The sequence below is a fragment of the Leopardus geoffroyi genome, chromosome D1 (genome assembly GCF_018350155.1).
Source record: "Leopardus geoffroyi isolate Oge1 chromosome D1, O.geoffroyi_Oge1_pat1.0, whole genome shotgun sequence".
Taxonomy (NCBI): domain Eukaryota; kingdom Metazoa; phylum Chordata; class Mammalia; order Carnivora; family Felidae; genus Leopardus; species Leopardus geoffroyi.
Window position 1 is genome coordinate 1499307 of NC_059329.1, and position 20552 is coordinate 1519858.

At 42.4% G+C, this 20552-nt stretch overlaps 1 protein-coding gene across 15 annotated transcripts in view; it reads left to right on the forward strand.

The window, feature by feature from the left end:
- The window catches only part of DYNC2H1 (dynein cytoplasmic 2 heavy chain 1), a 347379-nt gene that overhangs the window by 3186 nt on the left and 323641 nt on the right, over nucleotides 1-20552 (forward strand). For 10 of the 15 annotated variants that reach the window (XM_045486606.1, XM_045486612.1, XM_045486608.1 and 7 more), the window contains exons 2-12: nucleotides 6443-6504; nucleotides 6936-7071; nucleotides 8893-9011; nucleotides 9976-10126; nucleotides 11114-11346; nucleotides 12889-13023; nucleotides 13123-13236; nucleotides 13341-13452; nucleotides 13994-14118; nucleotides 15249-15424; nucleotides 18415-18610. In XM_045486606.1, coding sequence (XP_045342562.1) covers nucleotides 6443-6504; nucleotides 6936-7071; nucleotides 8893-9011; nucleotides 9976-10126; nucleotides 11114-11346; nucleotides 12889-13023; nucleotides 13123-13236; nucleotides 13341-13452; nucleotides 13994-14118; nucleotides 15249-15424; nucleotides 18415-18610 — 1559 coding nt within the window. Of the gene's footprint in view, nucleotides 1-6333; nucleotides 6505-6935; nucleotides 7072-8892; nucleotides 9012-9975; nucleotides 10127-11113; nucleotides 11347-12888; nucleotides 13024-13122; nucleotides 13237-13340; nucleotides 13453-13993; nucleotides 14119-15248; nucleotides 15425-18414; nucleotides 18611-20552 lie in introns of all 15 variants that reach the window. The other 5 variants (XM_045486617.1, XM_045486619.1, XM_045486620.1 and 2 more) reach the window with 3 other exon arrangements.

A 20552-nucleotide genomic window follows, 5' to 3' on the forward strand; every position in this document is an offset into this window, starting at 1 on the left:
CTGCTGTCTCCCTCACCCCCCCAGCCCTGCTGTCTTCCTCATCCCCCCAGCCCTGCTGTCCCCCTCATCCCCCCAGCCCTGCTGTCCCCCTCATCCCCCCAGCCCTGCTGCCTTCCTCATCCCCCCCAGCCCTGCTGTCTCCCTCACCCCCCAGCCCTGCTGTCTCCCTCATCCCCCCAGCCCTGCTGTCTCCCTCATCCCCCCAGCCCTGCTGTCCCCCTCATCCCCCCAGCCCTGCTGTCTCCCTCATCCCCCCAGCCCTGCTGTCCCCCTCATCCCCCCAGCCCTGCTGCCTTCCTCATCCCCCCCCAGCCCTGCTGTCTCCCTCATCCCCCCAGCCCTGCTGTGTCCCTCATTCCCCCCAGCCCTGCTGCCTTCCTCATCCCCCCCAGCCCTGCTGTCTCCCTCACCCCCCAGCCCTGCTGTCTCCCTCATCCCCCCAGCCCTGCTGTCTCCCTCATCCCCCCAGCCCTGCTGTTCCCCTCATCCCCCCAGCCCTGCTGCCTTCCTCATCCCCCCCCCAGCCCTGCTGTCTCCCTCATCCCCCCAGCCCTGCTGTGTCCCTCATCCCCCCCAGCCCTGCTGTCCCCCTCATCCCCCCAGCCCTGCTGGCCCCCTCATCCCCCCCAGCCCTGCTGTCTCCCTCACCCCCCCCAGCCCTGCTGTCTCCCTCATCCCCCCAGCCCTGCTGTCCCCCTCATCCCCTCAGCCCTGCTGTCTCTCTCACCACCCCCTCAACCCTGCTGTCTCCCTCATCCCCCCCAGCCCTGCTGTCTCCCTCACCCCCCAGCCCTGCTGTCCCCCTCTTCCCCCCCCACCAGCCGCCTCCCTCATTCCCCCAGCCCTGCTGTCCCCCTCATCCCCCCAGCCCTGCTGCCTCCCTCATCCCCACTCAGCCCTGCTGTCTCCCTCACCCCCCCAGCCCTGCTGTCTTCCTCATCCCCCCAGCCCTGCTGTCCCCCTCATCCCCCCAGCCCTGCTGTCCCCCTCATCCCCCCAGCCCTGCTGCGTTCCTCATCCCCCCCAGCCCTGCTGCCTTCCTCATCCCCCCCAGCCCTGCTGTCTCCCTCACCCCCCCAGCCCTGCTGTCCCCCTCATCCCCCCAGCCCTGCTGGCCCCCTCATCCCCCCAGCCCTGCTGGCCCCCTCATCCCCCCAGCCCTGCTGCCTCCCTCATCCCCACTCAGCCCTGCTGTCTCCCTCACCCACCCCAACCCTGCTGTCTCCCTCATCCCCAACTCCTCATTCTCCCCAGCCCTTCCCCCTCCTCCTCTGCCCCTCTGCAGCCTGGGCTGTTCCCCTCCATCCTCAGAGCCTGGTTGTTCCTCCTTCCCCACCCCTACCTGGTGTTGACCTTCAGGACCCCCTCTGCCTCCCCCTCAGTCCCTCCACCCTCTTAGGGAGCCAGGCTGTCCTCCCCCCCCCCCCCCCACCCCCCAGCCCTACCCCTGCCCACGCCTGTGCACTGAGCAGAGCACCTTTGTGCTTTTCCGGATTCTTTTAAAGACTGTAGGTATGTTACAACCAAAAACATCAACCTTGTTTATCAAAAAAACTTTTTTTTCTGCCTCTTGAAGTTCTTTGAGGCAAATTCTAGGGTATCTTTTTTTGGGGTATGCACTGAGCCTATATCAGAGGGAAAGTTTGGTTAGGAATTTGAATCTTTTAGGAAAAGGTATAATACAAAGTTTAAATCATTATTATTATTTTTGAATCCTGGTTTGAGATATTTTGATGGACTTCCTGCACTGCCTTCACTGGCAGGATTGCTTAAGAAATGGTTCCTTCGGCAATCAGGACCTAAGTAAGTAAACTGTAGCCTCACGGGCAGGAAAGAAAGGCCTCCCACATTACAGGGTCTCAGTAGATGGACGAAAGGCCTGTTTGATTTGATTTTTATTTTTTTCGTTGCTGAATTCTGTGTTTTTGTTTTTTTTTGTTTTTTAATATTTTTTTTTCAACGTTTATTTATTTTTGGGACAGAGAGAGACAGAGCATGAATGGGGGAGGGGCAGAGAGAGAGGGAGACACAGAATCGGAAACAGGCTCCAGGCTCTGAGCCATCAGCCCAGAGCCCGACGCGGGGCTCGAACTCAGGGACCGCGAGATCGTGACCTGGCTGAAGTCGGACGCTTAACCGACTGCGCCACCCAGGCGCCCCAAATTCTGTGTTTTTTAAAAAACATTTGAGTTAAGGGGCGCCTGGGTGGCGCAGTCGGTTAAGCGTCCGACTTCAGCCAGGTCACGATCTCACGGTCCGTGAGTTCGAGCCCCGCATCAGGCTCTGGGCTGATGGCTCAGAGCCTGGAGCCTGTTTCCGATTCTGTGTCTCCCTCTCTCTCTGCCCCTCCCCCGTTCATGCTCTGTCTCTCTCTGTCCCAAAAATAAATAAACGTTGAAAAAAAAAAAAAAAAAAATTTAAAAAACATTTGAGTTAATATACAGAACAATATTGGTTTCAGGTGTCGAATTCAGGACTCCCAGTGCTCACCCCAGCAGGTCCCTCCTTAGTGCCCCTCCCCATCCACCCCGCAGCGCCTGTTTTATGACCTCTTCCTGTCCTGTTGGCCCGAATCACTAGGTTGAACAGATGTAAGCGTGGAGTGCAGTTGTTTGGGTGATTGAGTCCTCCACTCCCTTCGCTGGGATTCTTTAGTCCTGGGCTTAGACTGATTCTCTTGAGTAGAGTTTTATTTCGAACTGAATACAGGCAAGCTCTTGGCTCCGCGCGTGTGTGGTATGAAGACGCGAGAAGGATGCCTGCTCATAGATTGCCGCTCCTTTTCTCTTGACACCGGATCGGGCACTGGTGGAAGCGCTTGTGCCCAGGGGCTCGTATGATATTCTCAGCAACACTGTGAGACAGGGATTATTTTTATTTCTATTTTATGGGAAATATGACTCCCGGGTGTGAGCTACCCCGCTTCTCTAACTGGCAGTGGATTTCAGAAGAGGATTCTCTGCTTCCACCCTCCGGTGGCCTGAGAGGACACACACTCCTCTACAAACAATGAGTCAGGGCACACTGTGGTAAATGCCACTGAAAGCGTAAATACAGGCCTGGGAAAACGGGGAGGGCGTGGATGGGCGCAAATGGGCACAGATGGATCTTGGGTTGGGTATCGAACATTGAAGCTGCAACTCGGTAAAGTTAATGCCGTTGCCGTTAGAGCCCAACAACATATTTTATGTGGAGTCCTGTACCGCACGACAGACCGTTAGTCACCTTGGAAAATGTTTCGTTATGTTATGTTATTTATTTATTTATTTATTTCAGAGAGACGGTGTGAGTGAGCAAAGGGCAGAGGGAGAGAACATCCCATGTGGGGCCCGGGCACGGCGAGATCATGACCTGAGCCAAAGTTGGATGCTCGACCGACTGAGCCACCCAGGCACCCACTGTTTTGTTATGTCTTAAGTTGTACCCTAGATGTCTGAGAGTCAGCGTGACTTAAGAAGTTCCCAGATGTTTACTGAGTACTTACTCGGGTTTGGCATTGTCCTGGGTGCTTGCAGTAAAGCCATGAACACATCAGAATTTGCACAGAGTAACATTCGAGTGGACAAAATAGGCTACAGACATGCATGCAGATGTGTAACATAATCTTGGGCATTGATACGTGCTGGTTTTAAAAAATTTTTTTTCTTTTAATGTTTGTTTATTTTTGAGAGAGAAAGAGCGTAAGTGGGGGAGGACAGAGAGAGAGGGAGACACAGATTCCAAAGCAGCCCCTCCAGGCTCCAAGCTGTTGGTACAGAGCCGGATGCGGGGCTCGAAGTCAGGAACAGTGAGATCATGACCTGATCATGACCCACACGCCCAAGTGCTGTTTGTTTGTTTGTTTTTTTAATTTTTAAATGTTTTATTTATTTTTGAGAGAGAGAGAGCAAGCAAGCAAGCAAGAGTGGGAGACACAGATTTCGAAGCAGGCCTTCGAGAGCTGTCAGCACAGAGCCCGATGTGGGCCTCTAACCCATACACCGTGGGATCATGACCTGAGGCGAAGTCAGATGTTTAACTGACTGAGCCCCTAAGCACCCCGTGATAAGTGCTGTTTGGATAAAAATAGAATAACGTTCTAGTGATGGGGGTGGAGCCTGGAAAGGCATTAAAATAGGGGCGGAGGGACTACCTGTGTGAATTGGTAAACTTAGAAGTGAGTTACTTGAATGAGTTGTGGGCAGACATAAGGTTTAAAGGAAGAGTGTTCTAAGCAGAAGAAATGAAGAGTGCTGAGGCCCTGAGCTGCGTCTCTCCTTGGTTTCAAGGACCCGGCAAAAGAATTAAGTGACTGCAGCAGTGTCATGGTTGGGGAGTGTGGCAGCTGCTGGCATGGGGTGACCCCCTGAACCTTGGACACCATTTAGACTGAGCTCGAGTTCCACTGGTTGTCTTAAAGCAGACACCAATGTGATGTGCTTTATCCTGTAGGCTAGAGGTTGGCACACATTTTCTGTGATGTGCCAGACAATCCCTAACGTAGGCTCTGCAGGCCGTAGTGTCTCTGTTGAGACTACAGCTCTGCCGTTGTGTCAAAGCAGACAATGCGTACATGAAGCAGTAAGACCGTGTTCCAATAAAACTGTGTTCACAGTAAAATAAAACTGTTCTAGTAAACTGTTTATTTACAGACACTGATAAGTGAATTTCATATAATTTTTAAGGGTCATGAGATGGCGTTATTTTTTTGATTTTTTTTTTTTAAACCTGTTTTACCTTGTGGGCTGTGCAAAAACAGGCAGTGGGTTGTGGCAGGCCGATGCCTGATGGGTCCCAGTAGGTGAGAAGGTATTTTGCAAGCTCAAAGAAGAACAGCTTTGTAATTTGATTTAATAGCTATCAAAATTTAGTCAGTTAAGGGGGAATAGTAGTTGCCACTGATAGGGAAACTAGCGGGAGAGGCAGCTAGGAGTAGTGATTTTGTTTCCCTGTTTTCAGGGAATGACGAGCAGCTGTGGTCAACTGATCCTTTGCTTTAGCTCTGACTTTGTTTAGGACGAAACTCCTCATCCTGGCTGATGCCTGGGAGCCTTGGCCAGTGACTATGGTTACTGTTTTCAAAGTATGATGATACAGCGTGTATTTTCTGCGTTTTCTTTCTTCAGATAAGTGGGGGGAGAAAGTACAAGGGAATGGAACACTTAATGTCTAAGGAGTGAAGTTTTCAAATCTACGTATCTGCAGCTTGTTATTCTCACCCACTTGTTATTGGAATGATCATGCTAGCAATAGAATTTTTTTTTTTTTAATTTAATGTTTGTTTATTTTTGAGAGAGAGAGTGAGCGAGCAGGGGAGGAGCAGAGAGAGGGAGACACAGAATCTGAAGCAGGCTCCAGGCCCTGAGCTGTCAGCACAGAGCCCATCGTGGGGCTCAGGCTCATGAACTGTGAGATCACTACCCGAGCCAAAGTTGGATGCTCAGCCGACTGAGCCACCCAGGCGCCCCTGGCAATAGAATTTTAATGTGTGCAGATGGGAGTTTGAGAAATGCAGCGACACCAAATAAATGCTGGTTTCCTCTTAGTGCATAAAAATAGAAAGACCAGGATAAAAGCTTCATGAAATCTCATCTAGAAGGCGTTTTCATGCACAGCAATGAACTTGTTTGAAAGCTTTTAAATGCATATACTTCTCTTCCTGGAAAAAGAAGTGAGAAAAGATGTGAAATATGTATGTAATACAAAAACTTCTTTTGGGTGATAGACTGCAGCTAATGAACTAATTACTATGAACTGACCAACTTTAAACATGGTTGCTTTCGTGAATTCCAATTTAGCTCATCGAGTTCCAACTTTAAACTAGTTATACAACATTAATAAAAAGTTAGATGCTCAAGTACTTTAAGGAAAAATTTTGATTCAGATGAAGATAATCTAGGAGATAGACAACTTAAGTTCCTTTTGGTAGCTTTGAATTGAGTTAAAAAACACCTTTTAAAATGCTAGTTTCAGGTAAGGGTATAATTAACATCGTTTGTATAGACTTTTTGGAATAGAGTGGAGATTACTACTCATCAGTTTGTAGCTGGAGCATGCAACTTTGTTAGTACCGAGTCTGGTTGGAGTGGAGTAGCTGGCAGTGTATGTCCACAATATTTGTATAGTGATTTCTGTTTATGAACCACTTGTCACTGTAGCTTTATGATACAGTCACATGGAAGTGGGGATACATTTTAAAACCCAGATACTCTTAAGGAGCAGGGGTAGATGGGTTGTAATATGCTGTAATATTTTAATTATTTTTCCCCCAAGGGGTAACGTTTTAGGGAAAAGTTTGTTTCAAATATTAACTTTCATGAAGGTAACTTTAAGAATCATTTGTTTATCACCTAGATTGATTTTGCTGACACAAAAGATAAAGTGCTGGTGTTTTTCAAGCTGCGACCTGAAGTAATTACTGATCAGAATCTACATAGTAACATTCTTGTTTCATCTATGTTAGAATCACCTATAAATTCTCTCTATCAAGCCGTGCGGCAAGTATTTGCACCAATGTTGTTAAAGGTAAGTAAAATAAAGTAGCTGTACGGTCATTTTTTTTTTTTTTTTTTTTTTTTTTTTTTTTAACACAGGGGTTTGCATTAATGTCTCTATAAACAGAGAAAAATATTATTTTATTTATTAATATCATTAGTATTTTTGTTTTTGAAAACGTCTCATAAAAATTGAAAAAAATTTTAAAGTCAGCTTTGTTGACGAATAGAAGAATGGGAGAAAGGTATAAATGCAGTCCACACAGCTCTTATGTCGCTATACAGGAAATTACAAAGTTCTGACTGTTGAAAGGACTTTTTTTTCTCCCTTATGTGATGGAGGTAGTCGGGCTTTGAGTGGCATGGTGTATTTGGACTTATTTCTCTCAACAGTATTTTAAGGGGGCCAGTTTGATTGGGGGAACTTGTGGTCAGTGTTTGCTCTTGTCTGTTTTTATTTAGGATCAGGAATGGAGCAGAGACCTTGATCCCAAACTTCAGAATCTTTTGAGTGAACTAGAAGCTGGGTTGGGCGTAGTTCTACGAAGATCAGACACTAACTTATCAAAATTGAAATTTAAGGAAGATGACACACGAGGTAGAGAACCATAACTTAAAGTCAAAATAGCTTTCCTACTAGTATGCTAGTAAATTAATGTATTTTTTCACAGACTTTTCTGAGCCTGAGCTTCCTTTAAATGAGTAGATTTACAAGGATTTTGAGAAGAGAAAAGTATAATCTTTAACAATGTGCAAGTCATGGCAAGAGAAAATGCAGTTGCTTCTCACAATTTGCGGTAGTTACGTTCTGTAAAGTCACTGTGAACACTGCATCGGTAACGACTGAATAGAGCTCCTCGGGCGAAAACAAGATTAGGTTCCTGTGAGCCTCTGGTCATAACATTTTCTACTCAACATAGAACCATAGTTTACGTGTGTTTCTGCTTAAAGACACTGTTATTAATATAGATTGGTGATTACCCTAGAGCTCACTGCCAACAGCCCTGTAGCTCGTGCCTGAGTGAAGCTTCTCTAACACAAGTATTTTCTCAGGAAGTCACATCGCAGTGTTCTTGGCCTTGGTAACACTAGGCTGTACTTCGGTCCTGTGCTCGGGGGCCATCTTAAACAGAGCACTCACCCATGAAAAGCCCCCCAAATGAGAAAAACATGCAGCTGGATAGGTTGCAAAAAGGCGAATTGTTTACAGCAGGAGATCTGAAACAGGCAGCGTGGCTTTGTAGAGCCTCAGCTGGGAACGTATGCGTGGGGTGACTTGAATTGTTTGTTGCTCTGCACATGTCTGTGAGCGGTCACGAAAACACCACAGGCATTGATTTCAGATTACAAGTAAATGTTAGGAAATGGATGAGTTCATAAATCTGGCATCCGTGAATACATGGGATTGACCCCTAATGGCCTACTTGGCAAAGACACTTGATTTTAATTTTAAAAATGTATCTTATCTGAAGCTAGTTATAATTTTATTGTACTTGTAGATGATATTATTTATATGAACAGTTCACATGAAATGCATGACATACACAAATCCTATTTTACAGTACTGGATACGGTTTTACACTCTGCTTGAGCAGTAAATCCGATACTTTTTGAATCCTATAGACCTAGAATGGTGCACATATTTGCAGTGTGTGATTAAGCAACTAGAAATTGTCCAGTTCTTTGGGAAATATAAAAGCAAATTGAAAAGTAAGATTATTTTTATTTATTTATATTTTGACATTAAATTACAAGTATTTATTGATTAAATTGTAATCATTTCTAATTTGGATGGTGTTCACTGAGATGCACGGTATGCACAGTGACCGAATGACGACACGTGTGAACTACAGTGGGTCGTGTCTGTAAGTCACTAAGGCCACTTCCTTTGAGTAACTAGAAGAAATGAATCCAAACTTAAAATTAGGGCAAGAGCAAAAGTAAATGAATCGACTTTTTGTCATTCTCATTTTTTTCTCCTGGCTGTCATGACATTTATGTTTGCGAGGGAACTTGTAGGGTATTTGCATCAAGAAGTAACCCGTCGACCTGGTAGGAAAAGGAGGCGAAAGTGATATGACAGGTTTTAGAATTGTAGCAGTTGCTACAAAGGCTTCGGAAAGCTGTGTGCTGCAGAAGCAAGTTTGCTAGTATTAGATGCAGACCGACAGCCTGCATGTGGATGGTTGACAAACACATACGGGAAACATACTGAGCACCAAACCTGCAAAGCATAAATTTGATGCTGTTAATTGTTGTTAGTGCATTTAGGTAAGAACTGTCTGTTGATAGAAATCGTAAAACTTTATGTACATCTTCCAGAGTACAGGACAGACGCGTAATCAGCAAATGAACCAGATAATTTTCTGGCTTTTCATTCTCAATGGGTATTTCTTTTTTTCCCTTTATACCTTTTCAGGTATTCTTACACCAAGTGATGAGTTCCAGTTCTGGGTGGAAGAAGCTCATCGTGGAAGTAAGCAGATTAGCAGAGAGAGAGCCGGCTATTTTAAGGAGCTGTTTGAAACCATCGCAAGAGTACGTGGTTCCTACACGGTCACATGCCAGGCTTCAGATGGAGGTGCTTAGGGCCCAGCTGCATCAGAGTTCCCTCTGTTTTACAGCTGTTACTTGATGGTTATGAACGAAGTACATCCTTCATGTGTAGCAGGGTTTTCTGAAGGTGTGCATGTAACGTGGGTACAACTTAGAAACGAAAACTTGTACGAAAGGTAGATTCTAATCTCTAGTACATATTTTTCTCAAAAACGTCATTACTTTTCTGCAGGTAGATAGGAAAAGCAAAGCCTGAAACACTAGCAGACGTTAATCTACGTGGAGGCAGTGGTCCTTTTGAAAGAATGTTCGCTTTATTCAAATTAGCGTTTTGAAGGAATTTGAAGTATGGAAAGTCTTAGTTTTATACTCGATTGATTATTCTTTGAAATATTCAGAGGTTGAATAAGTGAAGATTCTTTTCAAAATAAATGCCTAGTAATTTTCTCTTTATTCCCAAGATTGTTTCAATAATAGCATTTTAGTGAGGTGTTTGAAATGGTTTTAAGCTCTTTTTGTGATAATGATGGAATATAAAATAAGAAATCTTGAACTCTAATTGTATTACTGGTAACGTGCAGCACAGTGACCGAATGACGACACGTGTGAACTACAGCGGGTCATGTCCGTAAGTCATTAAGGCCACTTCCTTTGAATAACTAGGAGAAATGAATCCAAACTTAAAATTAGGGCAAGAGCAAAAGTAAATGAATCGACTTTTTGTCATTCTCATTTTTTCTCCTGGCTGTCATGACATTTATGTTTGCGAGGGAACTCGTAGGGTATTTCCATCAAGAAGTAACCTGTCGACCTGGTAGGAAAAGGAGGCAAAAGTGATGTGACAGGTCTTAGAATTGTAGCAGTTGAAAAATCTGGGAACATGTTGACTGTATTGCCTAAGGTACAGTTACCATTACATTTAAAAATGAATGCCTTTTGGTTTTAGGAGTTCTATAACTTGGACAGTCTATCCTTACTGGAAGTGGTTGACTTGGTGGAGACCACCCGGGATGTTGTAGATGATGTGTGGAGACAAACAGAGCATGATCACTTTCCTGAGTCACGGATGTTACATCTCTTAGATGTCATAGGTACTGGTAAAGAAGTAAACTTGTGGAACTTTGGAAGCCTGCCTTATTATCTTCTAGTTTTTCTTTCAAGTTCTTACTGAAAGTGCTCCTTAATGTAATAATTGTTGCTTAGGGTAACTTTTAGAGCAAATCATATAGGATTATTTAAATGGAAATTTGTATATAGTTGGTTAATTTAAATAATATGTGTCAAATTCTTTGACCATGAATACAAGTAAATTTACATAGATTTGTAGTCCCTACACGTGTATTAATTTAAGCTTTATTTTGTAATGATCTCCAAAGTCTTAAAGGGTATTGGTTTGTCAGTATTCAAAGTGCATATGCTTTTTGACCTAGAGAATATCATTGGCATTCTTATCCTCAGGAAATATTACACAAGCACATCGAGGTATATGGGCAGGGACATGTACTGTGGCATCATTTGTAGGCGTACAGAAACATTGTAGGAGTAGAAACAAATAGCATTCGAGAATTGGTCGTATAATGCTACATCCACACAGTAGGCCCTGCAACCTTTTGAGAAAATAATATGTATTTCTGCGCTTGAAAAGGTGCACATGGTATATTGAAAGATGCGAAAATAAAAACAAACGTGTGTGTGCCTGCATGGCTTGAAAGGTATTTGTTTTTGATAATCTAAGGATGTGGATGTGGTATTTCATAGATCCTTAGTTTGCTAATTTGTATTATTTTAAACTTTGTCATAAGCATGTGTTCTATAATTATTTGTTAAAAAGACATTTCCATTAAAAATTTTCTTTCTTGGGGCACTTGAGTGGCTCAGTCGGTTAAACGTCCGACTTTGGCTCAGGTCATGATCTCACAGCTTGTGAGTCTGAGGCCTGTGTAGGGCTCTGTGCTGACAGCTCAGAGCCTGGAGCCTGCTTCTGATTTTGTGTCTCCCTCTCTCTCTGCCCCTCCCCCGCTTTTTCTCTGTCTCTCTCAAAAATAAATTAAAACATTTAAAAAATTTGCTTTCTCTTTTATTAGGTGGTTCATTTGGAAGATTTGTTCAGAAGAAGTTGGGAACTTTGAATCTGTGGGAAGATCCTTACTATCTTGTGAAAGACCACCTCAGAGCGGGTGTGTCCATTTGTGAACAGTGGGTGATCACCTGTAACCACCTCACGGGTCAGGTGTGGCAGCGCTATGTTCCTCATCCGTGGAAAAGTGAGAAATACTTCCCTGAAACACTCGACAGACTGGGCAAGCGCCTGGAAGAGGTATCGTTTGTTTCTCTAGACCTCTGATGTTAAGTGTCAGGTAGTCCTCACTTGTTTGGGCATGTATTTATCATTAATAAGCATTACACATCTGAGAGAAATCATTTATTCTTTTGGGAGAGAATAAGAATTAAAGCTCGTGTGAGATAATTTGTGGCGGTCATGTGATCCAGTGCCCGGTGCCCAGTGGGACCACCTAAGTGCTGCTTTCCATCTGCTTTCTTTCTTCCTTCTTTTTCTTTTTTCTTTTTTATTCTTTTGAGAGACAATGTGAGCAGGGGAGGGACAGAGAGGGGGGAAGAGAGAGAGAGAGAGAGAGAGAGAGAGAGAGACCCAAGCAGGCTCTGTGCTCTCACTGCAGAGCCTCACGTGGGGCTCCATCCCATGCCCTGGGATGGTGACCTGAGCCAGAATCCAGAGTCAGCTGCTGAGCCAGCTGAGCCACCCAGAAGCCCCTGTCACTGTGTAGAACAATGAATAATAAGCCAGTATCATGATAAGTTCCATACACGACTAATGAAATGCTAGTGTTGTTAGGAAGCTGCACGTTCTTACAGTTTGGGTTTCAGTCTATTAGAGCTGTTATTGTCCTCAGATTGCCTGAGCTTTGTGCAGTGAGTGCCCACTTACGTTGGCTCTTAGGTCATTTTGACAGGAACCCAGTTGTCTCCTTGACGACTCCCTTACTTTCGGCCCCCAAGTATGCCCGCCCATCTTGGACAGTCTTGTGCCTTGTTTCTGGAATTAGTCATTTCTCCCGCTGCTTTTTACTGAAAAATGGTATCTAGCAACAGTTGTCTGGTTGGGGAACGGCTGGTGCTTTCAGGCCTTCCCAGTAGATGGCTGTTATATTGGTATTTTTGTTCTTAGCAAGAGGAAACTGAATCAGTAGTTTGTAGTCATATTTTGAACTTCGATGAAAGGTTGTAATGTTTTTACTTAATTTTTTAATTGGTGCCGGACATTTTATTTGTTCGTTATTTTTTAAATTAAAATACCACACCTTTTATTCATTTAAACTATAGACAATTTTATTTTTTAAAGTAGGCTTCATGGCCAGCCTGGGGCTTGATCTCAACAACCCTGAGATCAACAGTTGGTTGTGTGCGCTGCCAACTGAGCCAGCCGGGCGCCCCTGATGGGGGAAGTTTTAGATACAAAATACAACAATTTGTTTTCTACTATTGTAAACTACACATAACAGGGTTGTTAACATATTATTTCATTAGTAGAATGGAACTTAATGCAGAATAATGAAAATTAGAAGTTTTTACATGTGTTGAGGATTCTAAAACGTTGCTTAAATGAACTTTAAACATGTTTAAAAACATTTAGATTTGATGTTTTCATGAGGTTTGAGCACATGGACAGTAGTGTAACGATAGATCTTCGAGCGCCACTTTGATTACTGATGAGTCGTAATTCTCAAGATTAGTCTTATCGCTCATTTCAGTGAACCTAGTTTAAATAAATTCTGGCTCAGTATATTTAGACTTTAGATTGATTTAAATAAATTTGTTGTTTTGATATTTTATGTTTTAGGTCTTGGCAGTTAGAACAGTTCATGAGAAGCTTCTTTATTTTTTACCTGCCAGTGAAGAGAAAATGATATGCCTGACTCGAGTATTTGAACCCTTTACCGGCCTGAATCCTGTGCATTATAATCCATATACTGAGGTTGAATCCTGTTTTGTCTGTCAATTTCCTGTTTGTGTCGTCCTTCTCAAGGCAGACATTTATATACTAAAAGTCTAATGATGTTGTTAATTTGTTTAGCCTTTATGGAAAGCTGCAGTGTCTCAGTATGAAAAAATTATTGCACCTGCGGAACAGAAAATAGCAGGAAAATTGAAAATTTATATTTCAGAAATTCAGGACAGCCCACAGCAGGTAAAATGCTGAAATATTTCCCTTAAGCTGTTTTAGGAGATATTTATATATTTACTAAGTTGATCAACTTAGGATGAATATATACTGTTTTTATTTTACGTTAGCTTCTTCAAGCGTTTCTGAAATACAAAGAGCTGGTGAAGCGTCCAACTATAAGTAAAGAATTGATGTTAGAAAGAGAAACTTTACTGGCAAGACTTGTGGACTCAATAAAAGGTAAAAGTTTATCAGAGATTATAGCGTTTACCTGAGAAAATATTTTTGTAGGTTACTTTTTCTTGTATACTATTTAGGATTAAGACTGTATCTTATAACAATATAGGTGGAAGATTAATTTACTATTTTTGTTACAAATTACAGATTTTTATTTATTCTTTTAAATGTTTATTTTTGAGAGAGTGCGAGTTGGGGAGGAGCAGAGAGAGAGGGAGACAGAGGGTCTGAGGCAGGCTCTGAGTTGTCAGCACAGCTGTCAGCCCCATGTGGAGCTTGAACTCATGAACCACGAAAGCATGACCTGGGCCGAATTCGGACACTCAACCACCTGAGCCATCCAGGTGCCCCAAATTACAGATTTTAAAAATTAGTTATTTTCTTTCTCTGTCTCATTGGATGCATGGTAAGGTTCCTGAGGGCAAAGGACCAAGTCTTACTATTTTTCTGTTCACCACCTTTAATGTACTACTTGGTGCATGGAAAGCATTTAGGAAATACTTGCCGAATGTGTGTAATCATTTATTTGACTTAAATGTTACAGATTTTCGATTAGACTTTGAGAATCGATGCCGAGGAGTTCCTGGTGAGGCGTCTGGACCACTTGCTGGCAGAAACCTGTCGGAAGTTGTTAATAATATAGTTTGGGTTCGCCAGTTGGAACTGAAGGTATTAGTTTTGATAGATGTTGAAGGATACTAGTTGTAAAATGTGCCAAAGTAAAGTAGAAGGCACTCTAGAACTGGAGTGAAAACATTAAAAACATTCTCTGTTTTCTTTGGCGTATCCATCTAATTTTCTTGTGCAGATTTCCGAAAAAGGGTACAGACGTGGCTGTAATGGTCTACTCATTTTTATGTAGGGATAATTATCAAGTCACTTATTACCCAGGGGCCGTTGTTACAGGTAAAGTGCCTTCTTAGAAATATTCAAGAGGAAACCATCTTTTACTTATTTTCAAAGGATTGTTTTAATCCTTTGAGATTATCATAGTAGAATGTTGGTCGTTGTGAGGTCTCTCTGAAAGTGTATTTCTGTGAGTAAATCATTCTTGGTTGGAGGGAGTTAAAGGAAATGTGAAGGTAATTATGACTTTGCGTGACGTAGTGTCAGCAGTTTCTGGGTTTAACGGCTATTATGTTAATGTTTTAGTATTACTAAAATTGATCTCAGATTCTCACGTACTCACTATTTAATGTACATGGTATGGCACTTGACTCATATAATGAACATTACCTGGTTATAGTCTGTGACTAAGAGCCAGAAGACATAGAATATTATAAAGGCTAGTATATTTGAGAGTTCTGCCTATTGAAGTTTGTATTTTTGATGTTTTATTTTCTGGAATATTCTGCCCAATTTTGTCAGTCAGCTTTCCAAATTGCTATAAGGTTCTTTGTACAGTTGTGGAAGAAAGGCATTTCTTTCTTTTGATTGCTATTCCGACTGGCAGTTATTGTTTGAGCTGTTTGCGAGAGCACTTAGCGCATTATTGCTTCCTTTGTTTAGGGACATTGCTGAATTCTTGGGAGTTTGCCTTGAATTTCCCTTACCTTACCCTTCAGGTTATACCCACTTGGCATTATCATCTGTGTTTTGTTATTCTGAGGTTGTCTAAAGCGGAGCAGAGTAGGGGTTGATTTTCTTACATTCCTTGGCAAGCTTTCTATTTTACTGTGTATAGTTGAATGGGAAAATAATTTCTGAATCACAGATTGGAGAATGTGGTTCCTTTTGTGCTAATCTTATGATAAGTATTAATACATTCTTGTAATATTCATGTAATTTGGCTTTTTAAGGTGGATGATACTCTCAAGATTGCAGAGGCTCTTTTATCTGACTTGTCAGGATTTCGATCTTTCCATCGAGCTGCCGAAGATCTGTTAGACCAGTTTAAACTGTATGAACAAGAACAATTTGATGATTGGTCCAGGGACATTCAGTCCGGTTTGTCTGATTCCAGATCCGGCTTGTGGTAAGTGTAACTACACTAAACAGTGAAATCTACACAAGGATCTTGTTTCTTATGTGAGTAATCTAAGTGACAGGATGGAATTAATGATCTCTCTTCTCTCCTTTCCCCAAACTTGCTGCTGCTCCTTAAAAAAATTTGTGTTAGTTTTTGATTTTCAGCTTTTAAGTCCTGACAGTTGGGGACTTGGGAGATTGAGTTAGTTGGCCACCTGCCTTGCTTCTTGGGTCTGTTTCTCAGACCTACAGATTCTGATTTTGGAATGAGGCTGTCCTTTCCCATGGTTCTTTGCTATCGATATTCATATATGTTTTTCTACCTTTTTTACGTGAAGATTATTTACATGGACACACACAAACACACCATTATCAATTGTAAAATTTCATAATTTCAAACTGTTTGAGGTAGAGAGTATTTCTTTATGAAATACTCTTATGGCGCCTACCATAGGGTAAGGGTTTGGTCAACATTTATTGAGCTAGATTGAACCTAATTTAGTTGGTTAACCTAATTATTCTAATGGCTGTTTAAAATGGATGGTCTAGGGGCGCCTGGGTGGCTCAGTTTATAAAGCATCCGACTTCAGCTCAGGTCATGATCTCATAGTCTGTGGGTTCGAGTCCCGTGTTGGGCTCTATGCTGACAGCTCAGCCTGGAGCCTGCTTCAGATTCTGTGTCTCCCTCTCTCTCTGCCCCTCCCCTGCTCATGCTTTGTCTCTCTTTGTCTCAAAAATAAATAAAAACATTAAAATAAAATAAAAAGAAAAAATGTCCTGTTTAAAAAAAAAAAAGTATGGTCTGGAAAAACCATTGTTTCTTTGTTCAGGTAAACTTTTCTTAGTGTATTATTATATTTTTAGAAACTAGTCATGTTTTAGTTTTTAGAAACTTGTTACTTTTCAAAAGTTAATTTTGTTCATAATATGAAATTCTGTGTATTTTCCCTATGCTGCTACAAAGAATATTTAGGTCCAAAAATGGTAGCTTCTTAGACTGAATGAATAATTTTTTTCCCCTTATCTTTCATTTTGATTGTGTTCTTCTCTTCGAAGAACCAGAAAGTACCAGGCCATAATGGTTATAACTGTGTGCCATGTAACTCTTTCCCTTCCTACTGAAACCTGAAATAGGAGAGATGCTGGGGAAAAAAGTTCTGTAGTCAAGTACATTTGGGAAATTTTCACACTTTTATCCTTGTAATTCTAGTGGAGATCCTCTGTGTATAATAGCATGCCAGAGGATTGAGACTTTCTGGAAAGAAGTCAGTTCAACTTTGTTTATCCTGGTGTTTTCCATTTGCCGATGAAATACTCTGACTTCTGCTTTTTTTTCTGGGCAAAACCCATCACTGTTCCATAAAATCAGTGTGTTTTAGAATATATTTCAGGATATGTTGGTATATAGAAAGTAATTTTGAAGGTTAGTTGCAAATAAAGAAAGGCAGAGAAACTGACCATTAAAATTTTCTGACAGGCTTTACGTTATAGGAAAGTTGGGGCTAAATCATTATTCTAAGCCATTTTAAAGTATCTACCTTTTTTAACTTTTTTTTTTTAAGTTTATTTATTTTGAGAGAGAGTGTGCCCATGCGCAAACTGAGGGGGAACAGAGAGAGGGAGAGGGAGAGGGAAAGAGAGAATCACAAGCAGGCTCCACGCTGTTAGCACAGAGCCTGTCATGGGACTCGATCCCACGAACCATGAGATCATGACCTGAGCCAAAACCAAGAGTCAGCTGCTTAATCAACTGAGCCACACAGGTGCCCCCAAAGTGTCTCCCTTTTATTATGCTTTATTATATGTGTTGTTATGTGGGTGGGATAGATTTGTTCTTTGCTTTTCAGTAGCTTGCGTTTTAAGACCTACGTGTTTTCTAAATGATAAAAGTGATTTGAAGGAATAAGCATTATATAAACCTGATCCTGAAAGAGAGGTCATGAGAATAAAATACTTGTTGATCACTTTAGCTCAGTGTTGTCACAGTCCACGCTGAGTTGAATGACCTGATTTAAAAGTAGCTGCTGTAGCCTTGAAAGAAACACAAAGGCCAGTCCTTAGGTAGAGAAACAAAGATCTGAGGAATGAAACATTTGAGTATCTCTACTCCTACCATTTTTATGTTCTTGGTCACTGATCCTTTTTTTTTAAATTTTTTTAATGTTTATTTATTTCTGAGACAGAGACAGAGCATCAGTGGGGGAGGGGCAGAGAGAGAGGGACACAGAATCTGAAGCAGGCTCCAGGCTCTGACCTGTCAGCACAGAGCCCCATGTGGTGCTCGAACTCACAGACCACAAGATCATGACCTGAGCCGAAGCTCGACTCTCAACCGACTGAGCCACCCAGGCGCCCCTATCATTGATCCTTTAATGAAAGTATTAAAGGGCCAAGTAGGCTGACTTAAAAAAAGAAAAAAATCTAAGGTACCCTTTAGAAGATGAATCACCACCTTTTCTCTTTTTTTAAATTTTTACATTTTTTTAATGTTTATTTTTGAAAGAGAAAGAGAGAGCACAAGCAGGGGAGGGGCAGAGAGAAGAGGGAGCCACAGAATCTGAAGTAGGCTCCATGCTCTGAACTCTCAGAACAGAGCCCGATACGGGACTCAAACTCATGAATGGTGAGATCATGACCTGAGCCGAAGTCGGTTGCTTAACTAACTGAACCCCCCAGGTTCCCCCAAACCTTTTCTGTTTATGGTGAATATGATGTGAGTTTTGAGTCTTAGCTGAAGGCTAAGCAACTGATTTTTCTGACTTCAAAAAACTGCTTGAGTGAAATATTAATGTGATGGTGTAGTTTGGGTATTGCAGTTTATTACCAAGATCTGAATTGTGAGATACTATGTAGAAAAAAAGATTACTTGGAAACTATGATTAAAATTTTTTTTTTACTTTGAGTTAATTTTATATTTATAGAAAAGTTATAAAAACTATTGTGTTTTTTATGTCAAGAGTGAGAATGTGAAACTTAAGAAGTTATTTTATTTTGTAGCATCGAGGCTAATAGTCGAATTATGGAATTGGATCCTAATGATGGATCATTAAAGGTGCATTATTCAGATCGGTTGGTGATTCTCCTGAGAGAAGTTCGTCAACTTTCTGCTCTTGGCTTTGTTATTCCTGCCAAAATACAGCAAGTTGCAAACATTGCACAGAAATTCTGCAAGCAAGCAATTATTCTTAAACAAGTATGGCATTACACTTTGGAATATATGACTGTGCTGAGTTCATTGCATTAGACTATTTTAAGGGCTTCAATTTCTACTTTTGTTATTTTTTAGGCTAATAGAATAGCACCAGTGAGTCTTGTGAAATTATGGTTTGCTAAATGACTACTTTACAAAATTTGCTTTTTAAGCCTATAGAGGAATTCATTAATTTGAAGTATTGATATTCATTCTAAAAACATTTGGAAAATTAGAGTGTAATTTTTTTTTTTTTCCTTTTTCTTTCATGTTACATGCATGGATATTAAAGGACTTTCTAACCAAAGCGTCCTCTGTCCTCCGCTCACCTTCAGTAGGCAGGTTCTTAGAGATTTACAAGGCTGATGGACTAGTCTCTATTTCTGGTCATTTCCTGGGTCTATCTGTTCAGCACATTGCCATCATATCATTTACCTGTTTATTTTTTTAATGTTTTTTTAAAGTTTGCTTATTTATTTTGAGAAAGAGAGCGGGCACATGTTTGTTAGTGGCAGAAGCAGGCAGAGGGAGGGAGGGAGGGAGGGGGAGAGAGAGAGAGAGAGAGAGAGAGAGAGAGAGAGAGAGAGAGAGAGAGAGAGAGAAAGCCAAGTAGGCTCTGCACTGTCAGAGCAGAGCCCAGTGCGGGCTCAAACTCATGAACTATGAGGTCATGACCTGAGCCGAAATCAAGAGTCAGATGCTTCACCCATAGAGCCACCCAGGTGCCCCACATTTCCCTGTTTAAAGCCAACTATTACCCCTCGTTGTGTGTCTCTTTAGCACAGTCCTCAGGCCCTTGTTAATCATGCTCTAACTGACCTGACTGGCTGTGGCCTTCACCGCCTGGACTCTTCCCTTCAGGTTGTGCCCTATGCTTCAATCACATGAGACCCGGTTCTCCTCTGAACGTGTCTCCATGCATGGATACCTGTTCCTTCTTAGTAGAAAACTCAGAGTCATCCCTAATTCCCCACTCAGAAATCTCTTTCTTTGTTTTGTCTTCCTTTGGGTGATCCGTCCTTATTCCGTATGCAGTATGCACATCAGTCTTGAACGCTTTTCTGTAGTATTGGATGTGTTTTGTCTTTTCGCTCATGTAATTAACAGATCTTAGAGGTCAGGAACGGTATCTTAGAGGCAGGAACGGTATCTTAGAGGCAGGAGTGGTATCTTAGAGGCAGGAGTGGTATCTTAGAGGCAGGAGTGGTATCTTAGAGGCAGGAACGGTATCTTAGAGGGCAGGAACGGTATCTTAGAGGGCAGGAACGGTATCTTAGAGGCAGGAGTGGTATCTTAGAGGCAGGAGTGGTATCTTAGAGGCAGGAGTGGTATCTTAGAGGCAGGAGTGGTATCTTAGAGGCAGGAGTGGTATCTTAGAGGCAGGAGTGGTATCTTAGAGGCAGGAGTGGTATCTTAGAGGCAGGAGTGGTATCTTAGAGGCAGGAGTGGTATCTTAGAGGCAGGAACGGTATCTTAGAGGCAGGAGTGGTATCTTAGAGGCAGGAGTGGTATCTTAGTGGTCAGGAATAGTATGTTAGTGGTCAGGAACAATATATTAGAGGAAGAGCAGTATCCTGCATGTCTCGCTCTCCATCTGTTCTTTGAGCGAGGATCCACTGGGCACCTGTACTGCTGTGCACAGTGTAGCGAGGGTGTGAGATGAATACGCGGCTGCTGTATTCTGGCACATGGTTTCTCGGCCTCAGCACTGTTAACATTTTGCATTTGTTAACTTCTTTTCTGTGGGGGCGTCCTGTGCATTTTAGGGTGTTTGGTAGCCTCTCTGGCCGGTAGCACCTGCCTAGTACTGACATTCAAAGGTGTCTCCTGACGTTGCCAAGTGTCCCCTTGGGTGCAAATCAACCATGGTTGCGAACCACTGGTCTGGAGGGAGAGAGCGAAACAAACAATGAATCCTCATAAGTATCAGCCCTTCTGGTAGATA